The sequence below is a fragment of the Phalacrocorax aristotelis genome, chromosome W (genome assembly GCF_949628215.1).
Source record: "Phalacrocorax aristotelis chromosome W, bGulAri2.1, whole genome shotgun sequence".
In the NCBI taxonomy this organism is placed as follows: Eukaryota; Metazoa; Chordata; class Aves; order Suliformes; family Phalacrocoracidae; genus Phalacrocorax; species Phalacrocorax aristotelis.
The window spans coordinates 15,318,131-15,333,546 of record NC_134310.1 but is presented as its reverse complement, the minus strand read 5'-3'; the positions used below and the strand labels follow the sequence as shown (position 1 = coordinate 15,333,546).

The 15,416-nt window shown below is 46.7% G+C and overlaps 1 protein-coding gene across 18 annotated transcripts in view; it reads right to left on the bottom strand.

Moving 5' to 3' along the window:
* Positions 1-4,428, bottom strand: part of LOC142049874 (adenomatous polyposis coli protein-like) — a 131,385-nt gene extending 126,957 nt beyond the window's left edge. For 11 of the 18 annotated variants that reach the window (XR_012657846.1, XM_075078013.1, XM_075078014.1 and 8 more), the window contains exons 1-2: positions 4,321-4,404; positions 955-1,107 (exon numbers count right to left, since the gene is read on the bottom strand). Coding sequence is in view for 17 of the 18 variants with exons in the window: in XM_075078013.1 (XP_074934114.1) it covers positions 955-1,089 (135 nt within the window). In the remaining variant the exon portion in view is untranslated. Of the gene's footprint in view, positions 1-954; positions 1,108-3,836; positions 4,089-4,320 lie in introns of those variants that run through there. The other 7 variants (XM_075078015.1, XM_075078017.1, XM_075078025.1 and 4 more) reach the window with 2 other exon arrangements.
* Positions 4,429-15,416: the final 10,988 nt, after the last annotated feature.

The window sequence follows — 15,416 nt, the reverse complement described above, 5'->3', positions numbered from 1 at the left end:
ATATAAAGTAAACAATAAATCTACCACATGAACACAGTAAAGCAAGGAGATGGGCATACAAATGTTGTTTAATGTTTAGAGTATGCCTACGCTATACAGTAGTATATACAGTGATACCAACAATTTCTAAGTCATGTTAGCTTAGGTACCAAACGTAGCCCAGTTTTCCCAGCTGTAGCACCAAGAAACAGGATTTGTCAGCTCAGGAAAAGCACTACATTAATGCAGCTACATTGCTTGTGAAACTCTCCCCCGTTCAGTGCCATGTATCACACAAAATACAACTGCACCTATAGATGGATTTTGATCAGTAGGGAGATAAACGCCATCTGAGCTTAGTGTCTCCTCTTGGATAGGTGGCTCCAAAGGCTTACACCTAGCCAATAAACACTAGACAGACACATTTGGGTGAAATTAGTAAGTATAGATTTAGGCCTTGAGAGAGACTGGAGACTTGTGGTATTATTTTAAAATGAGCTTTTCTTTTTGGGATGTTAAGTAAATATTGTAATAAAACTAAAATTTTTTTAAAACTTACCTTAAAACACTGAATATCTCTAGTCTCTCTACTGTTTTCAAAAGCTGAGCAATGCCCGCTTTGTCATAAACTATGTCAACAGACTGGACTTCCTGCTGGGAAGTACAACAGTGGTAAAATGGTAGGGCTTATCATGACAGACCAGAAAAGAAGATATGAAAATGGAAAGGCGTATCTAAAAACTGTTTTGAAATGTTGTTTTAGTTTTCAAATTTCAAAAAACAGTTTTCATAATCAAGTAGATTTGATTAATAATTTTCCCTTACACAGCATGGAAAAATATTTCTGTAGGAATCTAAAAAAAAGGCACATAAAATTTCTTGAGCAATACCAGTCCATTAAAACATTCATACATAGTCAAAACCAAAAGGCAATAACAGAAATGGTGATACACACAGACATATGGGCTGCAATACCTTCATATTAGATGCCTCAGTTTCCAGCTTCGTTAGGTGATTTGAGTTGTCCTCTAGCTCTTGTCGAAGGCTTGAGTTCTCCATCTTTAATACCTCAACTTGCTTTAGCAACTGCTCATATGAAGCTGCAGCCATCCTGGGCTATCCTCAGCCCTGGAAAAGTAAGAGAACATACTAGATTTAAATGTTTTAGAAAAGAAAACAAAACCCAAACAAAAAAAACCAAAAAAACATACACATCTAAACATAAAATCACACCTCAATCTTTCCCATTTATCACTCAACTTACTAAACATTTCATTTAAGGCCATTAAACCAAACTATTAATGCCTAGAACTAACATCAATTCAATAGCTTTTTTTCAGTAGGCTTCCATTTGATACATGATTCAGCAAATGGAAGATGATGATAATTGCTTTAGGTATTAGGGGAAGCCACAATACACAAGGGGAAATCATACCATTATACAAAAGCATCTGTCATGGTTCAGCCCCAGTCAGCCAACTAAACACCACGCAGCTGCTTGCTCACTCCCCCCACTACCCTGTGGGATGGGGGAGAGAATCGGAAGAGCAAAAGCAAAAAAAGAAAACTTGTGGGTTGAGATAAGAACAGTTAAATAATTAGAATAATAATTATAATAATTATGATTATTAGAGTAATAACAATAATGATGATAATATAATAAAAAGGAAAAGGGAAAAAGGGAATATAACAGAAACACAAGCGATACAACTGCTCACCACCTGCCGACCGACGCTACCCATCCCCAAGCCGCAATTGCTGCCTCCCTCCCCCAGCCAGCTCCTCCCAGTTAACATACTGGGCATGACGTTACATGATAATGAATATCCCTTTGGCCAGTTTGAATCAGCTCTCTTAGCTGTGCCCCCTCCCCTCCCGGCTTCTTGTGCACCCGGCAGAGCATGGGAAGCTAGAACAGTCCTTGACTAGTACAAGCACTACCCAGCAACAACTAAAACATCTGTGTGTTATCAACATTGTTTTCATACCAAGTCCAAAACACAGCACTATGCCAGCTGCAGTGAAGAAAATTAACTCTCTCCTAGCTAAAACCATGACAGCATCCTTACTTTTAAGTACTTTAATTATAACAATACGAAACCAAGGATATAATAGATCATAGAATCGTTTAGGTTGAGAAAGACCATTAAGATAATCAAGTCCAACTGTTAACCTAGCACCACCAAGTCCACCACTAAACCATGTCCCTAAGCACCACATCTACACGTCTTATCCAGTTCAGTTTGGGGCAAGTCTTCCAGGCCTGCTAATTTAAAAATACTTATCATAGTATACTTATCCTTCACAGGTTTTAATACTCTCCTTGTACACTCACTGAAAAATACTCCATCCTCCTCAGGTCATAAAAGCCCATTATCCTGATTCTTTCCAGATAGAGCACAAAGATATTAAAGATATTTGTGCCTTTTCCAGTATCGCCTAAGCCTTACTAAAATAGCTTCTGTTGTAAACCTATTTATCTTCCTATCTCTATATGCATTGAAACCCAAACATGCCTACTCAGTAGAAGGGAGGTTATTTTGGTTTGGTTTGGTTTTTCCCCCCTCACCTAGATTATGTGGGCACATAGACACAACAAGGACACTAAAAGGGCTCTAAGACTTTGGGTATAGTTAAACAGAATTAAGAAAACAGTGTGGAATAAGAGTGTCCATGAATGGAACAGCAGCGTTGCAAACTGAACGAGAATAGGAACTGAAGGTACGAGACTCGTATTAAGCATGCCCAGGTCATCAGTCAGAGAGATGCGGGAAGGAGTAGAAAACAGCCATCACTGAAAACTGTTCTTTGCTTATTCACAAGCTTGTCATTTTAGTAACAAGGACTTCATTGCAAACTCAGTAAGTTAGAGTTGTCTTTGTCAAACCTTTTTTGTGCATCGTTGCATTTAACAGAACTAAGGAGGAGGAAAGTGTTTTATCAGTTTCTTGGAGTCTCCTTAAAAATACAGAAGTCTGGCTCCAGGAAACTACTTTCAGTGCATATATTTATGTATTTTCAAAGAACTGTAATTTTGATAAAATATTCAGAAATTAAGTGCATTAGAAATAACAAAAAGGCAAACTAAATAGTAAAAATAAAGTATAAAAATATTAAGATGCACTTTCAACAGAACAAACAACAGAGAAAGGAAAAGGATTTAAGTTTAAATTAATCTATATTGTATTATTCATATATGCACAACAATAAAAATACTTCTATACAAACTAAAGTTGTACATGTCCTGCTACACCTTTAAAAGGCATCTTTCAACATGTCTATCCAAACCAGTCTAAACTGAGTTTTGCTGATCCACTGAAAAAAACTATCAAATGAAAAATACTCCCTACAGTTCACAAAGTCCTACACCTAAGTCAACAGAAGAGATTAAGTTTTGACTCAAATAGTAAATCTGATCCAGTAATTTGGCAGCACGTGTCTTCCAAAAAATCTTGTTTTTGTAAAACCAAGGTGTATTTTGATGGCAATGACCTAACTACTAGAATAAAAGCTGCATATCTGACAAAGAAAAAGGGCCCACTCATTAACATTTCCCAGAGCATTCAGGTTAAAGCACAGATCTAAGCACATCTTTGTAGTGTTAAATACATTTTTAAGAAGTCAGAGAATTTTAGGGTTCGTTAAACATACAACATTCCTCTTATAAGAATCCTCAGTATTTCTGCTGCTACATAGCTCGCAGTTGGCCACTTATCCAGTGCATTTCTGAGTGCAGCAGTACAGCCCTCATTTTCCAGCGAAGAGAAAAAGCTGCTCCAGTGAAGCGCCGAGGCGGCGCCGCCGCGTCCTGTAACTAACAACGCCGGGCTAGTGCCACACACAAGTGAGCGCCTTACCGTTTCACAACGGGACGTGCGTCATCCCCAGAGGAACATGTTCATGTTCCGACCCCACAGGCAAGGGCTGCACAACCTGAAATACCTGCCTCCCCTCCCTCTTCTCCCCATCACTGCAGGGCGGCACAGCCGCGGCAGGGCACACCGGTAGAGGCTTTGTGACCCTCGCCGGCAGCTGCCGCTGTGGCAGCGCGAGGGGACAGGACGACCTGCTAGCCATATATCCCTTCCATTCCTCGTTATCTGATACTCCTTTCCTTAGATACAGTTCCTCCCCTCCCCCACCCCTTTTCATGTCAACAAGCCTTTTTCTTCCTCCCCGCCCCCGCCTATTTTAACTACAAAAGCGTTTTTTCTCCCTTTCCGGCGCCACTGCCTCCGTCACAGGCGTGGCTGAGCACCGCAGGGAGCCATCCTCGGTTCCCCCCGCAGCAAGGCCACCAGGATCCGGCGGCTCTGTGTCGCCACGCGCGCATACACTCACCCCATCTCTGTAACCGCTTGTGCTTCAATCCTGCTACCAGCAGCCCCACCCACACCCAGCAACTGCGCTAGTGCCACGACCAATACAGCCCCCCCAGTCACGTGCCGCCCGGCGCCGCCGCACAGCCAAGGGGCGGTGCACCCCGGAGATTGTCGTTCGTTCGTCCTTCCTCCCCCCACCCCACCCCACCCCACCCCTCCCCGCCGCTGGAAAACAGTTGCGTACTCCGGGATATCGCCCTAGACGGGAGGGCTGCGGCGAGAGCCGCTTCCTGAAAACGTACGTTTTGCTGCATTTAGCACTTGCTGAAACGACGGCGAGCTGATGCTCTCGACACCGGGAGCAGCCCTGCCAAACGCAGCGCGCGTCACCGACATTAAATGCTTCAGAGGGGCTAACGAGCAGCCGCGCGGACTGGACAGCACTGTCACGAGGAGGGCGCTTACCCTGAGTGGCTACCGCATTCCTCTAACGCGGATTCATCCACAGCGTTAAGGGAGGGGGGAGTAAAAAAGTAAACCCACACCACTCGGCCGCAACAGTGAAAAGCAGGATCCAAGGGTATACCTCTGCTTGAAAGTTAATGCAGACGAAGCTAGATAAGTTAAAGCACTATTTGCATCTGAATAACTGTGCATAGACACTTTCATTCCAGAATAACAAAGCTGTGTTAATCTCAACCAATATTACAATGCTATGGAAAGGACACACCACTAAGTACTTAAGCCATCTAAAATCTGTTGCCAGTCTGAATACACCTACTGTACACACATTGCAGAATACAGAATATGATTTCTATTAAAGCATGTGTGACCAGTACTCCTTGTTTAACCAATGCTATTTTCTAAGACAAACAGCCATAATATTTAAGTGTGCTGATCACATATCACCCCCTTCTCTCTTCTCCTTTTCAACACTGTTGTTGTCACCAGGATGCGATGACCCCTGTTATAGAACAGATAAACCCCCATCAGCATTAGGACAATACTATTTGCCTACCAAGCACTGTTGCCAGGATGTGGTGCCACCTGATATGGAACAGGGAAGCGTAACAGCATGTGAGATATTGACTATAAAATCAAGCAGCTGCAAGTCCTAAGTGGGACTTAGACCAGAACTGCTGTTGGATGGCAAAACCCATGATCCCCCAGTGGTCAGGGATGCCTCCACCATTTTCTTCCTCCTCCAAGGACTGAGAGACTCCATGTTCTTTTAGGTAAAGACTGAATCTAGATTATGATTACTGTATCACACGCTGCTTATTAAGAATTTGACCCAATCTGGTGACTTAAAAGTCTAGGTGACTAAAAACTCTATAGAGTAAGAAAGCTACGCTGATTACTAGAAACTCTGCTTAAATGAAAGCTATGCTAACTGCTAGAAATTTTGTGTAACAATAAGCTAACAATCCCTAGAACCACCTGCCTGTCCCTGTAGCGCTAAGTGACAACATATGCTTGTACTCCAGACTTTTGGGTAGGTTTTGAACCATGGAGAGGGCAGGCAAGATGTTATCAGAAATGCAAAAGCATGTCCAATTCTGTATTTCGGCATTGTTGCGGTTTAGCCCCAGCCAGCAACTCAGCCCCACACAGCTGCACGCTCACTCCCCCACCAGCGGGATGGGGGAGAGAATCAGAAGGGTAAAAGTGAGAAAGCTCATGGGTTGAGATAAGAACAGCTTAATTATTAAACTAAAACAATAATAATGAAAACAACAACAATAATATAATGAAAAGGAAAATAACAAGAGAGAGAGGTAAAACCCGGGGGGAGGGGGGGAAAGGGGAATAATCAACCAAAAGATCAATGTGCCATCAGCACTATACCAGCTACAGTGAAGAGGATTAACCCCTTCTCAGCCAAAACCAGCACATTCTCCACCCCTTATTCCATACCATTTATGCCATGCCCAGGTCCCATAATATCCAATACAACCTCACCAACCACCACCCCCCTTCCCATTCTTTGACATAACACACAGACATCATTCCCTTATTCTATGGACAACCCCATAAAATTTCCATAAAATATCCACAAACGTCCACAAAAATGTCCATTGATTTCATTTAGTCCATCACATTGGGCTCCATTTATCCTCACAGTCATTCAGGGCAGGAGAGATGGTGTGTGTTGTTGGACTGTTGCGTGACGAAGCTAGTCCTGATTCCATCACCGCTGCACTTTTCTTGGTTTCATCAAAGTTCATTCTCCATTGATCTGGGAGATTTCTACTGTGATCTCATTGATATGGCATATAGCAACCACAGAAGAGATTAAATACAATATTATATAGCAATTAACATCATACCATTCAGTTCATTGCTGTTCTCACCCAAAATCAAATCCCCTTCAGGTACACATCGGACTCCTCCATCCTCCCGCATCACCCACCAAGTGCACCCAGGTCCTCGCGCAAAAGCAATCCCACGAATGGGTTTGCCTTTGCCTTTGCCTGAAGCAGGAAGAACCCAGACTGTTTTGCCCAGTATATTTTTTACGTGCACTGCAGGGACTCTATCCCCTTCCACAGTATGTAAGGGTTCTGACTGGGCAGGGCCAGATTGATTGGCAGATCCCCTAGTGTTGATTAACCAGGTGGCTTTTGCTAAATGCGTATCCCAGTGTTTAAATGTCCCACCCCGCATTGCTCTCAGTGTAGTTTTTAACAGTCCATTGTACCGTTCAATTTTCCCAGAGGCTGGTGCATGATAGGGGATGTGATACACCCACTCAATGCCATGCTCTTTGGCCCAGGTGTCTATGAGGTTATTTCGGAAATGAATACCCTTGTCTGACTCAATTCTCTCTTGGGTGCCTTGTCACCACAGGACTTGTTTTTCGAGACCCAGGATAGTGTTCCGGGCAGTGGCATGGGGCACGGGATGTGTTTCCTGCAACCCAGTGCTTGCTTCCACCATTGTAATCACATGGCACTTGCCTTGGCGGTACTGTGGGAGTGTGATATAGTCAATTTGCCAGGCCTCCCCATATTTATATTTCAGCCATCGTCCCCCATACCACGGAGGCTTTACCCGCTTCGCTTGCTTGATTGCAGCGCATGTTTATCATTCACGGATAACCTGCGCAATAACGTCCATGGTCAAGTCCACCCCTCGATCACAAGCCCACCTGTATGTTGCATCTCTTCCTTGATGGCCTGAGGTGTCATCGGCCCACAGAGGTATAACTAGTTCACCCTTATGTTGCCAGTCCAGATCCACCTGATCCACCTGCTGGTTGTTTGGATGTTCTTCAGTGGCTCGACTTTTGGGTATGTGAGCATCCACATAGAATCATTAAGGTTGGAAAAGACCTCTGTGATCATCAAGTCCAATTGTCAGCCCAACACTACCATGTCTCCTAAACCATGCCCTGAAGTACCGTGTCTACAAGTCTTTTAAATACCGCCAGGGATGGTGACTCTACCACCTGTCGGGGCAGCCTGTTCCAATGCCTGACCACTCTTTCAGTAAAGAAATTCTTCCTAATATCCAGTCTAAACCTCCCCTGATGCAGCTTGAGGCCATTTCCTCTCATTCTATCGCTAGTAACTTGGGACAAGAGAGCGACCCCCACCTCGCTACAACCTCCTTTCAGGTAGTAGTAGAGAGCGATAAGGTCTCCCCGCAACCTCCTCTTCTTCACACAACCCCAGTTCCCACAGCTTCTCCTTGTAAGACCTCTCTAGACCCTTCACCAGCTTTGTTGCCCTTCTCTGGATATGCTTCAGCAGCTCAATGTCCTTCTTGTAGTGACGGGCCCAAAACTGAACACAATATTCGAGGTGTGGCCTCGCCAGTGCCGAGTACAGGGGCACGATCACTTCCCTACTCCTGCTGGCCACACTGTTCCTGATACAAGCCAGGATGCTGTTGGCCTTCTTGGCCACCTGGGCACACTGCTGGCTCATGTTCAGCCAGCTGTCAACCAGCACCTCCAGGTCCTTCTCCGCCACGCAGCTTTCCAGCCACTCTTCCCCAAGCCTGTAGCACTGCATGGGGTTTTTGTGACCCAAGTGCAGGACCCGGCACTTGGCCTTATTAAACCTCATACAATTGGCCTCAGCACATCGATCCAGCCTGCCCAGGTCCCTCTGTAGGGCCTTCCTGTGCTCAAGTTGAACACTCCCGCCCAACTTGCTTTCATCTGCAAACCTACTGAGGGTACAGTCAATCCCCACATCCAGATCATTGATAAAGATATTAAACAAGACTGGCCCTACCAGTGAGCCCTGGAGAACCCCGGTCGTGACTGGCCGCCAACTGGATTTAGCTCCATTCACCACAACTCTCGGGGCTCAGCCATTCAGCCATGTTTTTACCCAGTGACATCATACAACTGATGCTACATGGAGTAAATGGTTCGCACTGATCACCCAACGGGCTCGAATAGGAAACCCAGGTCACCCAGTGTCATGGTTTTAGCTGGGATAGAGTTAATTTTCTTCACTCTAGCTGGTATAGTGCTGTGCTTTGAAATTAGCATGGAAAAAAACCCTGTTGAGATAACACACAGATGTTTAGGCTGTTGCTGGGTAGCGCTTATACTAGTCAAGGACATGTCCAGCCTCCCATGCTCTGCTGGGTGCACAAGAAGCTGGGAGGGGAGGGGGCACAGCTAAGAGAGCGGATTCAAACTGACCAAAGGGATATTCCATATCATGTAACGTCATGCCCAGTATGTTACCTGGGAGGGGCTGGCCGGGGGAGGGAGGGAGGAATCGCAGCTCGGGGACGGGCAGCGTCGGTCGGCGGGTGGTGAGTGGCTGTATCGTTCGTGTTTCTGCGTTTTTTCCCCTGTTTTCCCTTTCCTTCCTTTTCCCTTTTATTATATTAACATTATTGTCATTATTATCATAATCATTTATCATCATCATTTTATTGTAATCATTAAACTGTGCTTATCTCAACCCACAAGTTCTTTTGCTCGTCCGATTCTCTTCCCCATCCCACAGGGGTGGGGGGGGGGTGAGCGAGCGGCTGCATGGTGTTCAGTTGCCAGCTGAGGCTGAACCACGACAGTCTATTTTTGGCGCCCAACGTGGGGCACGAAGGGTTTGAGATAATAACAGTTGCTGGTCACAGCATTGATTCATCTGCTCGCAGTATTAGTTTGTCCAGTCTTTACCATGCTGATTGTAAAGTACATGTTAAAACTTGCTGTTGGTTGTGTCAGTTTGCTGTGCTCTGCAGTGATTAGAGATATTTTGCCTAGGAGACTTGTTATTAAAACACTGGCCTTGACTGTTATCAGTTATTTAGGTCTGGCATGGAAGCCGTTACTGTACTACAGCTACCACCTCATGGAGGCAATTAGCAATTATACCTCCTCCTCTGAGAAGTTTTTTATGGAGGAAATACAGAATGGCACCGTAGCTACTATCTTATGTAATGTCTCCTCCTTCATTACAACAACTTTTCAGTATCTTGAACATCCTTGTGTAGTTAAGATACATCTGTTGATATTGCTTTGGCAGGTGGTATCAGATCTGTCTAAGGTTAGTAAGCAAGTTAAGAATATAATCCAGAGATCGGTCCCAAGGCTCGATAGCTATGCGTGGCAGGGTATGTGGGAAAGTATGGGCAAATGCCTAAGACGGTGGGCACCCCCCGTGGTGTGGGACTTCACCCCTGAACAAGTGCAGAATCCTGAAAAATTAGTAGAACATTTGGAGGAAGTATGTTGTCACCCTGGCAATTCCAGAGAGATACAAATCACTGCAATGTGCTGGGGTCTGGCTTATGCCTATCGAGCCCTATTTAACACTATTCAGTACCCCCAAGGGAAAGAGAAGGGAGCTACTCCAACCCCCGTGACAAGCACTGCGGCCACTCAAACCCCCACGATAGACTCTGCAGCTACTCCAACCCCAGCGACAAGCACTGTGGCCACCCAACCCCCTACGACAGATACTGCAGCTACTCCAACCCTGGTGACAAGCAGTGCGGCCACCCAACCCGCCGCGACAGATACTGCAGCTACTCCAACCCCAGAGACAAGCACTGCGGCCACCCAACCCGCCGCGACAGATACTGCAGCTGCTCCAACCCCGGTGACGAGCACGGCGGCCACCCAACCCGCCGCGACAGATACTGCAGCTGCTCCAACCCCGGTGACGAGCACGGCGGCCACTCAAACCCCCACGACAGGCACTGCAGCTACTCAAACCCCAGTGCCAAGCATTGCAGCTAAACCAGAGGACCAACCTGTGCCAGTATCAGTCGCCCCTATACGCAAGAAGAAAGCATGGAAGAGAAGGTCAACTCGTTTAGAAAGAGATTACGAGGAACCAGGGACATCAAGAGAAGACGAGGAGGAGGAGGAGGAACCATGTGTACAAGAAACGGAAACTACCCGATCTCTATCCTTGAGTGAGTTGCGGGATATACGGAAAGATTTCGGGCGTCATTCAGGTGAGCACGTTATCACCTGGCTGCTCCGATGCTGGGATAATGGGGCCAGTAGTTTGGAATTAGAGGGGAAGGAAGCCAAACAACTGGGATCCCTCTCTAGGGAAGGGGGCATTGATAAAGCAATTGGAAAAGGAACACAAGCCCTCAGCCTCTGGAGGCGGCTCCTGTCCGCGGTGAGAGAGAGGTATCCCTTCAAAGAAGATATTGTATTTCGCCTAGGAAAATAGATGACCATGGAGAAAGGCATTCAGCATCTAAGGGAATTAGCTGTGCTTGAGGTGGTTTATGGTGACCTGGACGATCAACGGTCCTCCAAAGATCCAGATGAAGCTGAGTGCACACGACCCATGTGGCGGAAGTTTGTACGGAGCGCACCATCCTCGTATGCAAACTCATTGGCAGTGATGTCCTGGAAAGATGACGAGACACCAACGGTGGCTGAGTTGATTGATAGACTCCGGGAATATGAAGCGAATCTCTCTTCCTCGCTCGTCTCTGCTGTTGAGAAACTGTCCCGAGAGTTCCAGCAACTCAAAGAAGATATGTCCTACTCCCCACCAGTACGGACCAGAATCTCAGCCATTAGGAGTAATCGTCCCTTGGCTCAAGAGAAGGGATACACACGACGGGGCACCCTATGGTTTTACCTGCGTGATCACGGAGAGGACATGAAGAAGTGGGATGGAAAACCTACCTCAGCCTTAGAGGCACGGGTACGTGAGCTGCAAGGGAGAACAATTACTCAGGGGAGTTTCTCCAGGAGAGCTGCTGCTCCAGTTTCCCGTAAGCAATTCTCCAGACAGAGGAGCAGAAGTGCTGATGGCCTGACTGATCTTAACAGAGACACCCGTGATTCATATTTACCGGAAGTGAGTGATGAATACTATGATCAGGACTAGGGGGGCCCTGCCTCCAGCCAGGTGGAGGAAAGGGATAACCGGGTTTACTAGACTGTGTGGATCCGATGGCCTGGCACATCTGACCCACAGGAGTATAAAGCTTTAGTGGACACCGGTGCACAGTGTACCTTAATGCCATCAAACTATATAGGGGCAGAACCCATCAGCATTGCTGGAGTGACAGGGGGATCCCAAGAGCTGACTGTATTGGAGGCCGAAGTGAGCCTCACTGGGAATGAGCGGCAAAAGCACCCCATTGTGACTGGCCCAGAGGCTCCGTGCATCCTTGGCATAGACTACCTCAGGAGAGGGTATTTCAAGGACCCAAAAGGGTACAGGTGGGCTTTTGGTGTAGCTGCCTTGGAGACGCAGAGAATTAAAAAGCTGTCTACCTTGCCCGGTCTCTTGAAGGACCCTTCTGTTGTGGGGTTGCTGAAGGTCAAAGAACAACAGGTGCCGATCGCCACCACAACAGTGCACTGGTGGCAATATCGCACCAACAGAGACTCTCTGATCCCCATCCATGGGCTCATTCGTCGACTGGAGAGCCAAGGAGTCATCAGTAAAACCCACTCACCCTTTAACAGTCCCATATGGCCAGTGTGGAAGTCTAATGGAGAGTGGAGACTAACAGTAGACTACCGTGGCCTGAACGAAGTCACGCCGCCACTGAGTGCTGCTGTGCCAGACATGCTAGAACTTCAATATGAACTGGAGTCCAAGGCAGCCAAGTGGTATGCCACAACTGATATTGCTAATGCATTCTTCTCAATCCCTCTGGCAGCAGAGTGCAGGCCACAGTTTGCTTTTACTTGGAGGGGGGTCCAGTACACCTGGAATCGACTGCCCCGGGGGTGGAAACACAGTCCTACCATTTGCCATGGACTGATCCATAATGCTTTGGAACAAGGTGGAGCTCCCGAACACCTACAGTACATTGATGACATCATCGTGTGGGGCAATACAGCAGAAGAAGTTTTTGAGAAAGGAAAGGAAATAGTTCAAATCCTTCTGAAAGCTGGTTTCGCCATAAAACAAAGTAATGTTAAGGGACCTGCACGAGAAATCCAGTTCTTGGGAATAAAATGGCAAGATGGTCGTCGTCAGATCCCCATGGATGTGATCAACAAAATAACAGCCATGTCTCCACCAACTAGCAAAAAGGAAACACAAGCTTTCTTGGGTGTTGTGGGTTTTTAGAGAATGCATATTCCACACTACAGTCTGATCGTAAGCCCTCTCTATCAAGTGACCCGGAAAAAGAATAATTTCAAATGGGGCCCTGAACAACAACAAGCTTTTGAACAGATTAAACGAGAAATAGTTCATGCAGTAGCTGTTGGGCCAGTCCGGGCAGGACAAGATATAAAAAATGTGCTCTACACTGCAGCCGGGGAGAATGACCCTACCTGGAGCCTCTGGCAGAAAGCACGTGGGGAGACCCGAGGTCGACCCCTAGGGTTTTGGAGTCGGGGATACAGAGGGTCCGAAGCCCGCTATACTCCAACTGAAAAAGAGATATTGGCAGCATATGAAGGGGTCCGAGCTGCTTCAGAAGTGGTTGGTACTGAGGCACAGTTGCTCCTGGCACCCCGACTGCCAGTGCCGGGCTGGATGTTCAGAGGGAACGTCCCCTCCACACACCATGCAACTGATGCTACGTGGAGTAAATGGGTTGCACTGATCACCCAGCAGGCTCGAGTAGGAAACCCCAGTCGCCCAGGAATCTTGGAAGTGATTATGGACTAGCCAGAAGGCAAAGACTTTGGAATATCACCAGAGGAGGAGGTGACACGTGCTGAAGAAGCCCCACTGTATAACACACTTCCAGAAAAGGAGAAGCAATATGCCCTGTTTACTGATGGGTCCTGTCGCCTTGTGGGAAAGCACCGGAGATGGAAGGCTGCTGTATGGAGTCCTACACGACAAGTCGCAGAAACTGCTGAAGGAGAAGGTGAATCGAGCCAGTTTGCAGAGGTAAAGGCCATCCAGCTGGCCTTAGACATTGCTGAACAGGAAAAGTGGCCAGTGCTCTATCTCTATACTGACTCCTGGATGGTGGCAAATGCCTTGTGGGGCTGGCTGCAGCAATGAAAGGAAAGCAACTGGCAGCGCAGAGGCAAACCCATCTGGGCCGTCACATTGTGGCAAGATATTGCTGCCCGGGTAGAGAACCTGGTTGTTAAGGTATGTCATGTGGATGCTCACGTCCCCAAGAGTGGGGCCACTGAAGAACATCGGAACAACCAGCAGGTAGATCAGGCTGCCAAGATTGAAGTGGCTGAGGTCGATCTGGACTGGCAACATAAGGGTGAAGTATTTCTAGCTCGGTGGGCCCATGACACCTCAGGCCATCAAGGGAGAGATGCAACATACAGGTGGGCTCGTGATCGAGGGGTGGACTTGACCATGGACGTTATTGCGCAGGTTATCCACGAATGTGAAACATGTGCTGCAATCAAGCAAGCGAAGCGGGTAAAGCCTCTGTGGTATGGGGGACGATGGCTGAAATATAAATATGGGGAGGCCTGGCAAATTGACTCTATCACACTCCCACAGACCCGCCAAGGCAAGCGCCATGTTCTCACCATGGTAGAAGCAACCACTGGCTGGCTGGAAACATATCCTGTCCCCCACGCCACTGCCCGGAACACTATCCTGGGTCTCGAAAAACAAGTCCTGTGGCGACATGGCACCCCAGAGAGAATTGAGTCAGACAATGGGACTCATTTCCGAAATAACCTCATAGACACCTGGGCCAAAGAGCACGGCATTGAGTGGGTGTATCACATCCCCTATCACGCACCAGCCTCTGGGAAAATCGAAAGATACAATGGACTATTAAAGATGACACTGAGAGCAATGTGGGGGTGGAACATTTAAACACTGGGATACACATTTAGCAAAGGCCACCTGGTTAGTCAACACGAGGGGATCTGGCAGGCGAGCTGGCCCTGCCCAATCAGAATCCTTACGTACTGTGGAAGGGGATAGAGTCCCTGTAGTGCACATAAAAAATATGCTGGGCAAGACAGTCTGGGTTATTCCTGCTTCCAGCAGAAGCAAACCCACTCGTGGGATTGTGTTTGCTCGAGGACCTGGGTGCACTTGGTGGGTGATGTGGGAAGATGGAGGAGTCCGGTGTGTACCTCAGGGGGATTTAATTTTGGGTGAAAACAGCCAATGAACTGAATAATATGCTGTTAATTGCTATATGATGTTGTATGTCATCACTACTATGGTTGCATCAATGGAATGTTATCATGGTGGGAATCTCCCAATTAATAATAATAGCAAATGAACCTTCAATGGAACCAGGCAAAGTGCAGCAGTGAGAGAACAAGAACTACCAGTGCAGCAGTGATGGAACGAGGACTGACATGCAACAACCTGACCCCACGCACACCGCCTCTCTGAAGGACCCTTACAAGAGATGAAATCCAAAGTCATGGACTAAATGAACTCAATGGACATTTCACAGGCATTTTACAGGGGTGTTCCATAGACTAGTGGAATGATAAATCAAAATCTGTATAGTGATGTATATATATATTGTTAAAGGATGAGAAGATGGATAGGGATTATTGAATTTGTACTGAATAGTATGGGACCTGAGCATGATGTCAATGATATGGAATAAGGGGTGGATACTGTCATGGTTTTAGCTGGGATAGAGTTAATTTTCTTCACTCTAGCTGGTATAGTGCTGTGCTTTGAAATTAGCATGGAAAAAAACCCTGTTGAGATAACACACAGATGTTTAGGCTGTTGCTGGGTAGCG